Here is a 15,964-nt window from a genome sequence, read left to right on the forward strand (position 1 = left end):
GACAATTTAAGTTTTATTATTGTCTTCTTCTCACTCACCATTTAACTATCGCACTTCTGAACCCTCACTCTCACCCCCACCCCATTCCGCTCACATAGTATTTGCTAGATTGTACATAAATACTTTTGGAATATTAATTTATCTATTTTTTTGCTTACTTAGCAAATACTAAAAAATAAATATAAAAAATATATCTATATTGAGACAAAATATTTTCATGCCAAACACTAATTAAATTGCCTCCTCCTTCCTTATACACATGTTACTTGTTGTTTTAGCTTTAACACCGGTTTATTGATTAAAATAGTCATCAAAGGAATATTTAAGATTTTAAAAAGATGGATACACTATTACGAAATGGTGAATTTAAGAAATAAATTGAATCAATTTGATCTTTATATTTTTTTTAACATCAAAACTGTTAATTTTTTTAATTTTATAGGTCCAAATTAACTTTTATTTATTCAAATAGCATATATATATATATATATATATATATATATATAAATCATGATTGATTATATGTTATATCATTCAATACTACTGGTTTTAATATAATATTTGGTTTAATTATATAAAAGATTACATTGCTAACTTTCTTTTAAAAGACTGACTTGAAAATTTTGAAAGGCTAAAAACAAATAAAAAAATATATATCAATTAAAAGGTCAAAAGTGTTATCAATAACCATTAAGGAATGTGTTGCTTGATTTTAGAAAAAAAAGAAGAAGATATATATAAGATTCAATTTCACGTCCTACGTAGAGAGGTACACTCAATTTACATCGCATTATATGATACTTTGAGTGTGGGTTAATTCATACATCTATATTAACATTTTTTTTTTAAAAAAAAATAATAATGTAAGACTTACATAGAATCTCGGAGGGGGTAGGGGTTCACGTGAACCTACGAAATTACCCTAGATACGGCCCTAAAAAATAGTCTAAAAACACTCTTAACATGGTTTGCTTCTAACTTTGAATTTCTAGTAAGAAATTTTTGAGTATGTACAAATTATAATTTCAAAAAACTTAAACAAAAATAAAGCTCATCTTATATGTAGCTTCTATTTCTTTTTAAATATCAATATGAAACTTTGTTTATACGTCCAACGATTTCTCTATATAACATGGCTTATAAATGGCACATAAACTCATCCTCTCCTTCTCAATTAGTAACCTTTTCCCTCTCCATTTCTCTTCATAAGAAAAATGGTTGTACTAATCTGTTTTTCAGCTTTGTTAGTGACCATGATATGGATGTGGAGAATGGTGAATTGGGTGTGGATTAGACCAAGAAAAATAGAGAAGTGCTTTAGGAAACAAGGATTGAATGGACATCCTTATAGAACATTATATGGAGACACAAAGGAGATGGCTAAGTTGACTAAACAAGCAAAACTTAAACCAATGAAACTCACTGATGACATTCTCACTAGAGTCCTCCCTTTCTATCATTATACTCTCAATAAGTATGGTAAGATCCACCTTTATTTTTTCCTTGAGTTTTTCCTCTTTGCCTAGATTTACATATTTCCTATGGGATTATATGTGATTATGCTGGTGTTCGAATTAGTTTACACGCATCTTAATTAAATTTTTGGCACCTTACAGGCATCTTAATTAATTTTTTGGGCACCTCACTATCTCTTACCAACAATGCCTTGTTATCTCCCACCAACAAATGTACGCATCACCATATTAAGTAACTTTGTTCATCAACATTTGAACAGATAAAAACAAATCATCTAGAATATAATCGTGAAATTTCATAATTCTCAACTTAATTCATTGACTACTGGACTACATAACTAGTTATATGTAAATCTCTTGATAGCATTAATTGATCACCTGATGAAAATTGTAACTAACTGTAACTAACCTAGTATAATAACATGTGTAACAAGTTATACTAGGCTGAGAGGGGGTAAAAATCTTTATTTACATTCTCATGCATATATTAGAGTACTTGTATAAATCCTTTAATTTAGAAAATAAGAAAGTGAAAATCAGGTATATGAAGAAAAAAATAACTTTTTTTTTCAAATGAGATGTATGCAATAATTAAGGTGAAGAGGTGATTCTTACAAGTACCAACTTGAGCATGTAAAATGATATCAATCTGTGTGCTTTCATTAAGCTCTAGATATGGTTGTGTTAATATGCAAAAAAAAAAAAAAAAGTATATCAAATATGAAGCTAGTTATATTTTTAAAATGAAGAGAAAAAAAGAACAAAGGACCAACTTGTTGTAAAGTATATTTAGAGATCTATATTAGTTGCAGAATATTTATTTTCTTTCTACTCTAAAATATTCTAGAAATATAATTGCAGAATATTTTCTTTCCTTCAAGTTTAAGATCTACATTATATAAATTCTATAATATTTATTTTCTTTTTTAATTAGCATTAATAAGAAAAACAACAATTATACTCTTTTATTTTCAATTTATGCTATGACTTACTATCATTTATTCTTTTATACCCCATGTTATACTAATTAGTAGCTTATTCTACCATGAAAAGATGTAATTCAAAATAACTGTTTTTCCTTAACTAGAGGTCTAGGGTTCATGGAGCCCTATGTGCGTAGATATGTAATAGTGATAATAATTTTTAGGAAAAATTATGCGGATAAGTAAATTTAGACTATTTAATTACTCATCGTAGCTATATTATGCTATATACCACTCGCGACTAACATTATACATTAATTACGTGGACTGACTTTGAGTTTGTATAATTAGTCATGTTTGTATATGTATAATTCGCCAGGATATACAAATAAATATGTATAATATATAATTTTTTAGCCTATATACATATACAATTCACCTCTCTACCATCGCCGCTCTCTCTCGCTCGCCTCTCTCTTTCCTCTCTCAATCTCGCTCGCCTCTCTCCTCCCTCTCTTAATCTCCTTGCCATTTATATAAATGTATATGTATAATATATTGTTATATACAATTATATACATATATAATTCACCTCTCTCTCACTCTCTGCCCTCTCTCAATTGCCTCTCTCGATCTCGCTCGCCTCTCTCCTCTCTCTCCCAGTCTCGCTCGCCTCTCACCTCCCTCTCCCAATCTCTCTTTCCATATATACAATTACATATGTATAATATACAATTATCTAACCAATCTACATATACAATTCACCTTCTCCCACTCTTTTCCCCCTCTCTCTTGCCTCTCTCCCAGTCTCGCTCGCCTCTCTCCTCCAAATAACATGTAGCTATAAATTGTAATTGTCAAACTACAACTATAGAGAGTAATTAATTATTTTTAAGTGGCTATATGTGAAAGCTTTCCTAATTTTTATTTGTGGGGAGAAAAATAAACATGTACTCCCTCCGTTCATTTTTATTTGTCATATAGCATTTTTTGAAAATCAATTTGACTAATATTTAAAGTTAATTTAGATTACATTAATTCGATATTTTAAATAAACAATTTAAATATTCAAAAACTATACAAAATGTACTATAAATTCCAATATTTTGCATATCAAAATTAAAAATATACCATAGAATGTTAATCAAAAATTTTATAATTTAATTTTTTTTAAAAAGAAAAGTACGACAATTAAAAATGGTGATAGTATAAATTAGAGGAAGAATTAAATAGTTGTGTAATGAAAATAGGGAACTTGTGGGAGTATAGCTTATTATCAATTTAATTTTTTTTAAAAAAAATATATAAATGGAATATATAATTGTTATTTATGCGTGTTTCCCGGTAGGAAATGAGATCTTTTAATTTTTATATATACGTGGTCCTATAAATACATCCAATCATCAACCATCTTTGTTTGTGGTCCATTTTATTTGTGTTTTTTAAAAAGTTAGGATTCAAATTCAGGATCGTTTTTTGACTTATGTCATAAGATTATTCGAGTTTACAGGTGTCTTTGCTTATTTCTTTGTTTATTAAGATCCGTAAAATATATGGCTTATGTTTTTCTTAAACTTTGAATTTAAGTTTTATGTACTGACATTAAAATATATTTCATTAATTAATATAGTTTTATTTGACTTGTTATTTGCAAAGTAGAATTACTTAAATTTTATCCTCATAAAAAAGAATACCAAAAGTAGATTGAACCTTTGGAAGTACCATGCATGCACAAGATGCACACACTCAAAATTATTTTATTTTTAAAAAAATTAAAATGAAGAAATAAGGGACTAAAATATATTTGTAAACTAGAAGAAAGAGAAAGTAGTTATTACTCCTATATAACAACTATATGTAATAAAGGCATACTTTGACTTAATATTGTATAATGTAGTGATCAACGAGTGGTGATAAGATATATAAGTTCTCAGATTTAATCTTCTATAGTGACAATAAAATATTAGTGGGTGATTTCTTTCGGTGATATATGTGTTGATAGAAGATAGATATCTTATAAATTAATTAAGATACTTATAAGTTGAATCTAAAAAATAAAAATATTATTATGGAGAAGATGTCATCACCAAATTTAGGGTGTAAGAGGCTCTTTTCTACTCATTATTGTTATGAATAGCAAATTGAATTACATATTTTGCATCCAAATGTTCCTCTCATGTGATTATAATTAGCTCTCTACATTATTTTATCATAGCCAATTTGTAATCTAATATTGAATTGTCAACCTTTAAGAAAAAAGAATCAATTGGTAGAATTATGTTTATTCATTAATTAATCAGCAATAATAATGATTAAAGTGGATCATTTTAAATTTTTTTAATGAAAATTCTGACTTTGTTATCGCAGGAAATAATTGCTTCATATGGATAGGTCCAGAGCCTAGAATTTTCATAATGGAACCAGAATTAATAAGGGACATAGTAATGAACAACAACATTTTCAAAAAACCAAAACCAACTCCATTGGTACAACTTCTTGTGAGTGGCATCTCAAGTTATGAGGATCAGAAATGGGCCAAGCACAGAAAAATTCTTAACACGGCATTCTATACCGAGAAGTTGAAGGTACATAAGGAGTATTAGTTGTTGGTCAAAATTCAAGTAAAATTAAAATAAATAAGTAATTCTCTTCTTTCATTGAATAAATAACATGGTAATAGAGTAATAAATTAATAAGAACATGTGATAATGAGTTAGTGGATAAATAATGTAGTAAATTATAGAGGAAGAATGATGAGAAATACAACTACTTTAGATCATCCTTAAATAGTGCTTTAGAAAAAAGTTATAATATATAAAGTAATATAATACAATTAACTATTTTAAAATTAAACTACACACTTTTCTAACATTTACTACGTATTTATTGATTTAAATTTTAAATCTATCTTTATAGTATGTTTCAATCAAATGTACACTTCACTAACAATTACTGTGTATTTACTGATTTAAATTTTGAATTTGTCTGTATGGTACGTTTTTTCGATTGGAATAAATCTTATAACATTTTTTTTTCCTCTTGAAAATTGTACAGTATATGGTGCCAGCAATGCACAAAAGTTGTGAGGATATGATGAACAAGTGGGAAATTCTAATTTGCAATAAAAATAAATCATGTGAATTAGATGTACATCCATATTTTGAAGATTTAACAAGTGATGTGATTTCAAGAACAGCATTTGGAAGTAGTTATCAAGAAGGGATAAAAATATTTCATCTTCAAAAAGAATTAGCTGAACTCACACGTCAAGCTTTCCAATCTGTTTATATTCCAGGATGGAGGTAAAAAATTAGTTTATATTATATTAATGGTGTAAATAATTTTCATACTAATAATAATTATATGCATGTTAATTACCAGTTCTATCACCCTATCATGTCACTCGGAAAATATCTACTAGTAAGTCTACGATTAATAATCTCGAAAGTAAGATATATTGTTTATTATATGAAATATAGGCAACGGTGATCTGGTAGTATTAAGTATCTTTATATCTATAAACGATATATGTATATAGCTTAAACTCTTGTACGTATATACTAAGGTATGACTTAATGGTCTTGCGTTTAAATCCCAGTTGAAACAAAAGTGCTTGGTGATTTAATTTCATCATGTCTATTTAAGTGCTATTGAATAGAGTTATCTAATACTTGTGTGTATAGACTTAGTTAGCCTAAAAGATTTTCTTTTTCCTTTGATATCCACATGGGAGCCCGATTCAGTTCGGATTTATGTCGAAAAGTCTCATTGGGGCAAAGCACTCTGGTTAAGCTTACCGCTCCACCATAACCCTTGTAAAACAATAATTAATCTATTATAATAAGTATCTCAATATTACATATAGTTATATTTTAAATGACCTGATTGTCAGTATTATATAAGCTATTGTGATAATTTCAACAGGTTTTTACCAACAAGAAGAAATAGAAGAATGAAAGGCATTGACAATGAACTCAAAGATACTTTAAGGAAAATTGTCAACAAAAGAGAAAGATCCATGAATTTGGGAGAAACTCAAGAGGATTTGTTGGGGATTTTATTAAAGTCCAATGTGAATGAAATTCAACAAAATGGGACCAAATTTGGTATGACAACTGATGAAGTAATAGAAGAATGCAAACTTTTTTATTTTGCTGGCCAAGAGACCTCTTCAAATTTATTAGTTTGGACTATGGTTTTATTAAGTGTGCACCAAAATTGGCAAACTAGAGCTAGAGAAGAAGTTCAACAAGTCTTCCACAACAATAAACCAGATTTTGAAGGGTTAAAGCGTCTCAAAATTGTGAGTAAAACAACCTTTCACATGCTCTATTACTCTTGTTCGTTTCGATTTGTTTGTCCGATTTTAACTTGACATAGAGTTCAAAAAGTAAGGAATACTTGTGAATTTTATGTTTAAAGATATATCAAATATATTAAAGTACTTTTTAATCTCGAGGTATTAAACATATCATATGAAAAATTAAAAGAGAAGTACTAAATAGCCAAAAAAAAATTGGCCAGAAATTTAAAAAAACTATAATTTTTTTTACTTTGAAATATACTGATTTCTTTTTCCATTTTTTAATTAAAAGATATTAAAATCAAAAAGGTAAAAATGTTTTAAAAGGTAAAATAACATTCTGGCCAAATTTTTTTGCCAAAAAGATTTTTCCAAATTGAAATTAAAGAGTTTTCAAAAAAGAATAAAAGATCGTCTTTTTAAAAAATAGACTAAAAAAAAAACATACGACAATCAATTCGAAATGAATATCTCTTTATGGGTTAAGAGTGGTTGAAGAATAAGTAAGATCGAGATTTATGTGTGTTATTTAGTTTAACTGTGCACAAATATGAAAAAATTCAAAACTATGCTTAGATTAATGAATTTTTAAATAGAAAGTATATCTTTATAAACTTTTTGTCAGGAACTTACAAATGTGTCATTTTTATTAGACCGATTAAAAGTGTAACATAAATTAAAACAAATAACAAACAAAAAGTTAATAGCCAAATTTGAACATGTACTATTTAGAATCTAACATTTGCCTCAATTGTTTGTATTATATTAATATAAACAGGTTACTATGATTTTGAATGAGGTACTAAGGCTATATCCACCAGCACCATATTTCCTAAGAAAAGCAAATCAAGAAACAAAGCTAGGAAATATGAATATTCCATCTGAGGTTATTTTAATGATACCAACAATATTTATTCATCATAATGAAGAATTATGGGGTGATGATGTTAAAGAATTCAAGCCAGACAGATTCTCTCAAGGAATTGCAAAGGCAACGAAGGATAGACTTTGTTTTTTGCCTTTTAGTTGGGGTCCTCGTATTTGCATTGGCCATAATTTTGCTATGATGGAAACTAAAATTGCCTTAGCTATGATCCTTCAACGTTTTGCATTTGAACTTTCTCCATCTTATACTCATGCACCTACTTATGTTGTCACACTTCAACCTCAATGTGGTGCTCACTTGATCTTGAATAAGTTATAGACAATACTCTTCGGATTCTTCATAAATGGATCAATTTTCTTTACTTATTTTGAAGAATTTAAACATATATTGTTCTGGATTTGTTATTATGAGTCATGTTTGCATTACTGTAAGGTTGTTTATATTATAGACTTTGACATGTTATTTACAACTGAGCTTTTAAATTTAATTTTCTTTTTGAAGAATTTTTAGTGCTAGTATAACTGCTTTTTGTTTTGGAGTGAGTTTAAATCGACATTATTACTCAAAAACATTAGAAATATTGAAATAAATCAATCGAAAAAGGCTGGCGCAGTGATTTGGACTTGAGGATTTTCACATTGGGAGGTCTTAAATTCAAAACTATTTGCCAGCGAAAGCAAGAGATGTGCGGATTACCTTTCTTGCGTGATTAGAAGCAAGAATTTCAACTCTGCACGCTGTGCAAATTACCTTTCCTACGTGATTAGAAGCAAGAATTTTAACTCTGCACGCTAAAAGAATAGCGACTGCAAATTTTCCTGATTGTTAAAAAAACTCTAAAATGTAAATAGGTGATTGGTTCAGAGTTTCAAAATCAAGCAATAAAATTCATATCATAATTAACATGTACTTAAGAAAACTGAACGGCGTGTTATTAAAATTTTGGGTTAATTAGAAAACTTTGAATACAAATCCTTTTTTGTTAGTTTGGTTTATTAAGAACATTTAAATCAGAAAAACTAAAAATACTTTATAATACATTGAGAAGATTTATCTATATTACTTATAAATGGCCACAAGTTCATATTTGATAGCTTCAAATTAACAAAAAAGGGTCTAATTAGAAGAGTTTAGTTAATATTCATGCAGCCACAACAAAAAAAATTAGAGTGAAAATAATTAACAGATAGATTAACCTAATCTAATTAGGCAGCTAAAATGTAGAGCAAAATCCGTGAATTAAAACACGATGAAGATTAAACACGATGAAGGAACGTGCAGAACCTTGAAACTGCCCTAATTTGCATATAGGCCGGGTGAAATTGAATTCCCACACACAAAAAAAGGAACTCATTTGGATCGGCCGTAAGTGAAAATAAAGAAAGAAATAACAAAGAATTGTGAGACCTTTCTCTACGGAAGCAATCGATTCGATAAAATACAACAATTGCAGAGATGAAGAAAGGACTGATAATCAGTATATGCCCGCAACGGAACTAGAGCGCCATTGTTTCATAAGCTCGCTCTGATCTCTCATAGGCAATATTCTAAACCCTAGCTTCCATGGTCATTTATATAGAGTTTTGTTTGTTGGGCTTTAACAGGTTGGGCCTAATACTTTAGCCCATAACAGCTCATCTTTTGGAATTTTAACTACTTGTAGTACATAACAATGTTCTTTAATTTAGTCTCGATTGTAACCTTACGTGTATATATAGGACATAATACATATGTATCTACTTATTCATCATTACAAATTTAACGTAAAATTTTTTCATGTAAAAGGCATGTTCTTACGATGTAATTAATGTTTGTGAAGATATTTGATATCTTAGACATTACCTGGATGATATAGGTTTTGTGTATGTGTAACAGGTGTCTTAACACTAGGGCAAAGGACAAAAACCACATAGAGGCGATAATTACAGAAATTTCTCAAACTGATACAATAATATAAGCACTGATACATTAATTCGATGTGTGAGACACATTAATCGTTAAGTAAGATACATTAAATTTTATACATGATACACTAATCTAATGCGCGAGATACATGAATCTGATGTGGTGATATATTAATTAAATGCGTGAAAATGAGGGGTTTTGTGATTTATATAATTAATTGCCAATTTAAGAGAAAATTGCTTTGAAGAAAAGTGAAGAAATCAGAATTTCCAAATGGTTTTCTATTTGGAACTTCAACTTCTGCAGATCAAGTACTTCATACATCTTTTCACTTTTAATTTTTGTTGTTTGGTGATAGAAATTATCCGTTGTTAAAAGATTTTGGTATGTTTCTCTTGTCGTGTATATTAAGTCAAATTTTTGTATAATAATTAATATCATTTGTTTCGATATTTTTTTAGTGCTTTAACGAAACTTTATTGTAAAGAATATGAAAGATTGAAATGATTTCATGTGAAACATGATTGTTATATGCTTAAAGTTGAAGATTTAGTCAAGTCATTCAACTGCCGCTTAAAATTTAGCATATACAAATAAAAAAGTTGCATAATAAGTGATTAGAGTTCAAAATAACCTTCTATCTTCAACAGAATTCACTTATGTAATTATATATAGTAGCAATGCAATTTACTTGATGTGTTACACAATTGGTACCAATTTCTACGTCGAACTCAACTTTCTTTCCTGGTAATATATTGTCAAAAAAGTTATAATATCTTTATCGTATTGTCAATTTATTTAGGGATAATTGTATATAATAGCAAACTAATAACTTAAAATAAATGGAGTAGCTACTGTTTGATTTAATTGTGCCTCATAGCAAACGTTTGCCAAAGTTTGTCAGTTGCCTCTCTCCCAAAACTCTCGCTCGCCACTCTCCCGTTCTCACTCGCCACTCTCCCTCTGCTCACCCTCTCGCTTTATACAACAGAACTGTATAAATTGTGTTTCTATTTTGTATAAACCAAGAGAAAATTGTATATACACATGCAAAAACATATATATTCGTGCTATACACTTAATTATACAATTTACAAACATTTTACTTCGATTTAATTGTATACAAATGCAAATTTTATACAAATATTGTAGCGAAAAAGGCCAGCGAATTACACAATTGTAGTGAAATATAATTTTCTCTCGCTTTATACTACAGAAGTGTATAAATTGTGTTTCTGTTTTTGTATAAAGCGAGAGAAAAACATATATCTTCTTCCTATACATTTATAATTATACAATATACAAACATTTTACTTCGATTCAATTGTATGCAAGCAAATTTTATACACTTATTGCAACGAAATATGCCAGCGAATTATACAATTGCGCATTATACAATTGCAGTGAAATAGGCCAGCGAATTACAATTGTAGCGAAATAGGCCAGCGAATCATATAATTGTATATGTATAGCGAGGCCAGCGTATTGTACATTTGTATATGTATAGTGAATTATACAGTTATATGTTTGCTATGGAGCGTAATTATGCAAACTTTGATATAGCATACAAATATGAATTTTTTTTTGCTATATGTGAAAGTTGCCCATTTATTTATCCCATGTTTTACTATAATGTTGATTGACAACTCAAAAGTAAAACTATAGTGTACTCCGTGATTTTTATCATGTGCATACAATTTTGAGAAAAATGGTCTGAAAAATACTTCAATTTGGTCGAAATTGTTATTACGATATCAAACTTTATGAAACTCGCGCATTTAGAAATTAAAAATAAGAACAACTGAAAGTTAAAACTATTTTATTAAAAAAAGATGCAAATACTCAGGTTCAAACTCGTGAAGTAAGCGCTGGCCTTGTGAAATCCTAAACCCCCTAAACACTGAGCCAAACCCTTTGCTTATGTTCAGGGGGTTATCACTTAATATATACCTCTAAATCAAAAAAATTATCCTATATATACAACATAATTTTTTCGACGAAGGGGGTTCATTCCTCGGCCCCATGTACTTCCGCCCCTGGTGTTTAAAACACTCTTAATATAAACTTAGCGCGAATTTAAGGATGTATTCCACTCATGTTACAAGATCGGGTATATTTATGTTTAGTTAGTCAAGTAAAGGAATGTTTTTAAGGTTTTCAATAGTCCGAGGATGAAACCAATATTTAGGCTTAGTTTGGCATATTTTTAATACTTCTCCCTAAAATAAAAAGTAGGATATAGGTAAAATTTTATTTAAAAAATAGGATAAAAGATGAAATATATAATTATTAAATAATAAAGAGTGAATTATTCTAAATATCTCTAAATTTGGTGTAAATTATTAGTTTCATCCATGAACAATTGTTAGCCTTAAAAACACACTTTAATTACTTGACTAACTCAAGTTAACTGCACACTTGATCTTGTAACATTAGTAAAATACACTCCTAAATTCTCGTCAAGTTTAGGGGTGTTCTTTCAAGAGTTTGAGACCACTTCTATGTCATGTGGCATATCGAGAGTGTATCGGAAGTGTATCTAAGTTTAGTTAATCAAGAGAGTGGTGTTTTTAAGACTATCAATAGTTCGAGGATAAAACTAATAATTTGCGTCAAATTTAAGATGTCTTTCTTATTTCTCTGAACAATAAATAAAGATAAAATAAGAAAAAAATTATTATATCAACTAGGCAATCACACCAAATTAATTATTACATGAAATGACTTTTTCATTGTTACCTAACAATGTATTTAAACGATACGATATAATAAATTTAAACATGCTTGCAAACCCAAGTGATTTGGGATTTAATTAGGACACACATTTCCTACTCGTAAAAGGTTTCTAAATTTCCAAAAATAGTTTAGTCCTAGTCCTGTAAGATTTCTAAAATCAACAACTTATATTATAAATAAATATACACAATTCCTTGAAATTGTGCATCACGCAATTATTTTTTTTAAAAAAGGAAAGTTACTGATTACTCTTTATTTATCCGTTAGATTATTTTATTTATAAAATATCCTAATCCTAATTGTAAAAGGACTTAATTATGGCATGTAATTGAAACTCCAAATCATAACAGGTTTATGAAAGAATTAAAATTATAAATAACCTTGCCTTGCATTCAATTATTCCATCTTCAAATTAAACTCTCCTGCTTTTTAATACTTCGAGATTTGTCATATTATTTTATTCATTATAATTTTGAAATTAGTAGTTCTTTAGCAATTGCATACTCATAATTTTTTATCAAAAATAATAAATGTGGAGTCCCTTGGATATTATTTACTGTATTTGGTTAGTAATAGTACTTTATTATTTCATAAAAATAATATATCAGTTTTTTCACGAAGAGTCACTGTCACCACAGACGGTTAATATTTCAGAAATTCCACAAAATCATAATGTGGCTATAGAAAGAGCTTTGGTTATGGAAGTAGTGATCGATATTCCCGATGATGATCGAAAAATTCGAGGTATAAACAACGATTGTTGTATCTGTTTAGGAGAATTTGAACAAGAAGACGATACGTGTCATGAACTTATACTTTCTACTTGTCGTCATCGATTTCATGCGGCTTGTATTATTCCTTGGTTATTAGCAAAAAACAAGACGTGCCCATTTTGCCGGACCTGCGTTACTACTATCACCACATATGCTCAAGTTGAAGATTTAGGGAAGTTGTTCAACGGCCGTTTAAAATTTAGCGTCGATACAAATAAAAAAATATTTATAATAAGTGATTAGGGTTCAACTATATATTATCTTCTATGTTCCATAGAATTCACTTATATGTAATAATAGTAGCAGTGCAATTTACTAGATGTGTTACACAATTGGTACCAATTTTGCATCGCCAATCATATATTTATATAAAAGAGAACCCTAGGTCTGCCTACGTGGCGTTATTGTAAACCAGGATTTCCTTTTAAATTTTATAGGCGTCCCTTTTCATGAAAAGTTGTGACTTTGATGAAGAGTTGCGATTTTTATGAAAAATTGCGACTTATATGAAAGGTCGTGATCTTTCAAGAGAGTTGTAACTTTTTCAAAGAGTTGTGACCTTTCTGATAAGGTACGATAAGTATTTGTTCCATTATCCTATGTTGTCTATAAATATAAGAATTTCCCAACACTATAATTTGTAGGGTTTTTTTTTTCCGTTATAGGATAGTCAGATTCAAATACATTAATTAAATTTTTCCGAAGTTTGTTTCATTTCTGAAAGTTTTCGTCTTTCAATTTCAAGAAGCTTAATTTTTACTTTAAGTCATAGTGATTCATGTAACTACTCCTATATATTTCTTTTTCCTATTTTGATGATTTTTTTTAACTCTGTTAAAGTTTCAGTAAGGATGATTGAAAACTGATCTTCTCTTTTGTCTCTTTCTACGGGTTTCTTCATGTAAACAAATGAAGTTGATTTCAATTGCAATGCGACATTAATACTCTTGGCCTCTTGGTGCACAACTAATAACGTTGTTGAAATGGTTGATGGTTCAATTCATTATATTTGGCTATTTAGTAAACAAATACTTTATTTCTGCCGCTATTGTTTGTATGCTTTTTTTTTTTAATTCAAATATATTAATTAAGCTTCTTATTAAATGTGTTTCATTTCTCAAAGTTTTCTTCCTCCTATTTCATTAAGCTTAATTTTTACTATAAGTCATAGTGATTCATGTATCTATTGCATTTTCTTTTTGCTATTTCGGTGACTTTTTTGAATTATGTTCGAAATTCCAGTGAGGATGATTGAAAATTTATGTTCTCTTTTGTTCCTTTCTATAGGTTTTCTTCATATACTTTTTGAAAAAATTGCTTGAGGGTTAAAAGAACCAAAATGATTCTTCTCTTGCATGCCACAGTTAGTATATTATTTTGATTGTTTTTTTTAGGTACAAAGATTTTGTATGTTATTGCACCATTCTCAAGAATATTTTTATAGAGACAATTAGTCCACATATTTTATCGCAAGTTAACCAACTTGTCATATTTCTTCTTCTTTCTTTTTGGGCGTAATAAGAGATCAAGTTTTCATGAAATTAACAACTGTCAAAAATACACTATAACAGAGTATATTTTATCGGCAATAAATATGCACGTTCACGGAGAGTGCTGTAATCTTTACCGACATTAATGAATTGACATCATATGCAATGTTACTATAGACTTTTGGAACATTTATACATAGTATCAATCGCCTCAGAAAATACATATTTAGCGACAATTAAACTATTAATTGTCGTTAAGATCATTTTTGTTGTAGTGATAACTTATTCTTTTGATAAAGTTTTTATTTTTTTATTTATAAAGAAGTAATAATTCTTTATTTTGGTTTCTTTCAATTAAATTTGTGAACAGTAAACTTGGATACAACCCGAAGGACTATCTTTTGAAAAATATGTTAAGCAACGTGCCTTTTTCTTTTTGATTGTTAGGAAAGTAAGGTCGTCTTTGTTATTATTGTTGGATATTTGTTAGTTCAAGTGCTCATAAAATTATGTTCTGAGATTTTAATATATTATGTGTCGAAATTTTGGTTTAGAATATCCTTTGTGAACATTGAGATGCCACCTACGGCTTGATTGATAATTACATTATTTTTTGTAACTACATACTATAACCATTACAACAACTGTGATTCAATTTCTTGTAACTACATACTATAACCATAACAATAACTGTCAATAATTTGAGAATGAAACTAATAATCTGCGTCAAATTTAGGGATATTTTTTATACTTCTCTAAAAAATAAATAAAGATAAAATGAGAAAAAAATATTATATCAATGACGAAGTCACACTAAATCAATCATTGTATGAAATGATATTTTTTTTGTTACTTAGCAATAAATTAAAATTATATAATATATTAAAATTTAAGTAACAATCAAAATAAATATTTTATTTAAATCATATACTTTCTGCTTGTCGCCATCGATTTCACGCAACTTGTATTATTCCTTGGTTATTAGCAAAAAACAAGACATTGCCCGTTTTGCCTCACCTGCATTAGTACTATCACCACATATGCTCTCTTGAAGACCTGTTTGGCTTAGCTTAAAAACTGGTCAAATTGATTTAAAAGCTGATTTTTAACTTATAAGTTGTTTGGCAATACTCAAAATAACTTATTTTAAGTTTAAAAAAAAACTTATTTTAAGCCAAAAGTTAAAAGGTGGGGTAGGGATGCTTTTTTTTTAGCTTATAAGCTCTTTTAAGTTGATCACATTTTTACCTTTTTGCTCTTAATATTTTTATACAATCTCCAATTACCCACATAACCCTAACAATTCTTTCTTCCATTTTTCCCTTTTCACGTGTGGATGATAGACAATTACTATTACTAATGAATGAAAATAAAATAAATCTTAAATCTTTCAATTGATCTATTCAAATTATATATTATTAAAATGTAAAATAAGTTGCACATATAACTTAAATAAAAAATTATATTCCACTT

At 28.6% G+C, this 15,964-nt stretch overlaps 1 protein-coding gene across 1 annotated transcript; it reads left to right on the forward strand.

Moving 5' to 3' along the window:
* The first annotated feature begins 1,103 nt into the window (after positions 1-1,103).
* Positions 1,104-8,056, forward strand: LOC101251701 (cytochrome P450 CYP72A219-like). The gene is made up of 5 exons (XM_069287150.1): positions 1,104-1,479; positions 4,766-4,983; positions 5,453-5,700; positions 6,323-6,701; positions 7,480-8,056. Exons 1-5 carry the CDS (start codon positions 1,215-1,217, stop codon positions 7,903-7,905), a joined length of 1,536 nt encoding a protein of 511 aa, XP_069143251.1. The 5' UTR covers positions 1,104-1,214; the 3' UTR covers positions 7,906-8,056.
* Positions 8,057-15,964: the final 7,908 nt, after the last annotated feature.

This window comes from Solanum lycopersicum, chromosome 7 (assembly GCF_036512215.1).
Source record: "Solanum lycopersicum chromosome 7, SLM_r2.1".
In the NCBI taxonomy this organism is placed as follows: Eukaryota; Viridiplantae; Streptophyta; class Magnoliopsida; order Solanales; family Solanaceae; genus Solanum; species Solanum lycopersicum.

Coding starts and splice junctions, on each gene's coding strand:
- LOC101251701 (XM_069287150.1), top strand. CDS start 1,215: ATGGTTGTACTAATCTGTTTTTCAGCTTTGTTAGTGACCATGATATGG. Junction 1,480..4,765: donor TTATACTCTCAATAAGTATG/GTAAGATCCACC, acceptor TTGTTATCGCAG/GAAATAATTGCTTCATATGG. Junction 4,984..5,452: donor TCTATACCGAGAAGTTGAAG/GTACATAAGGAG, acceptor AAAATTGTACAG/TATATGGTGCCAGCAATGCA.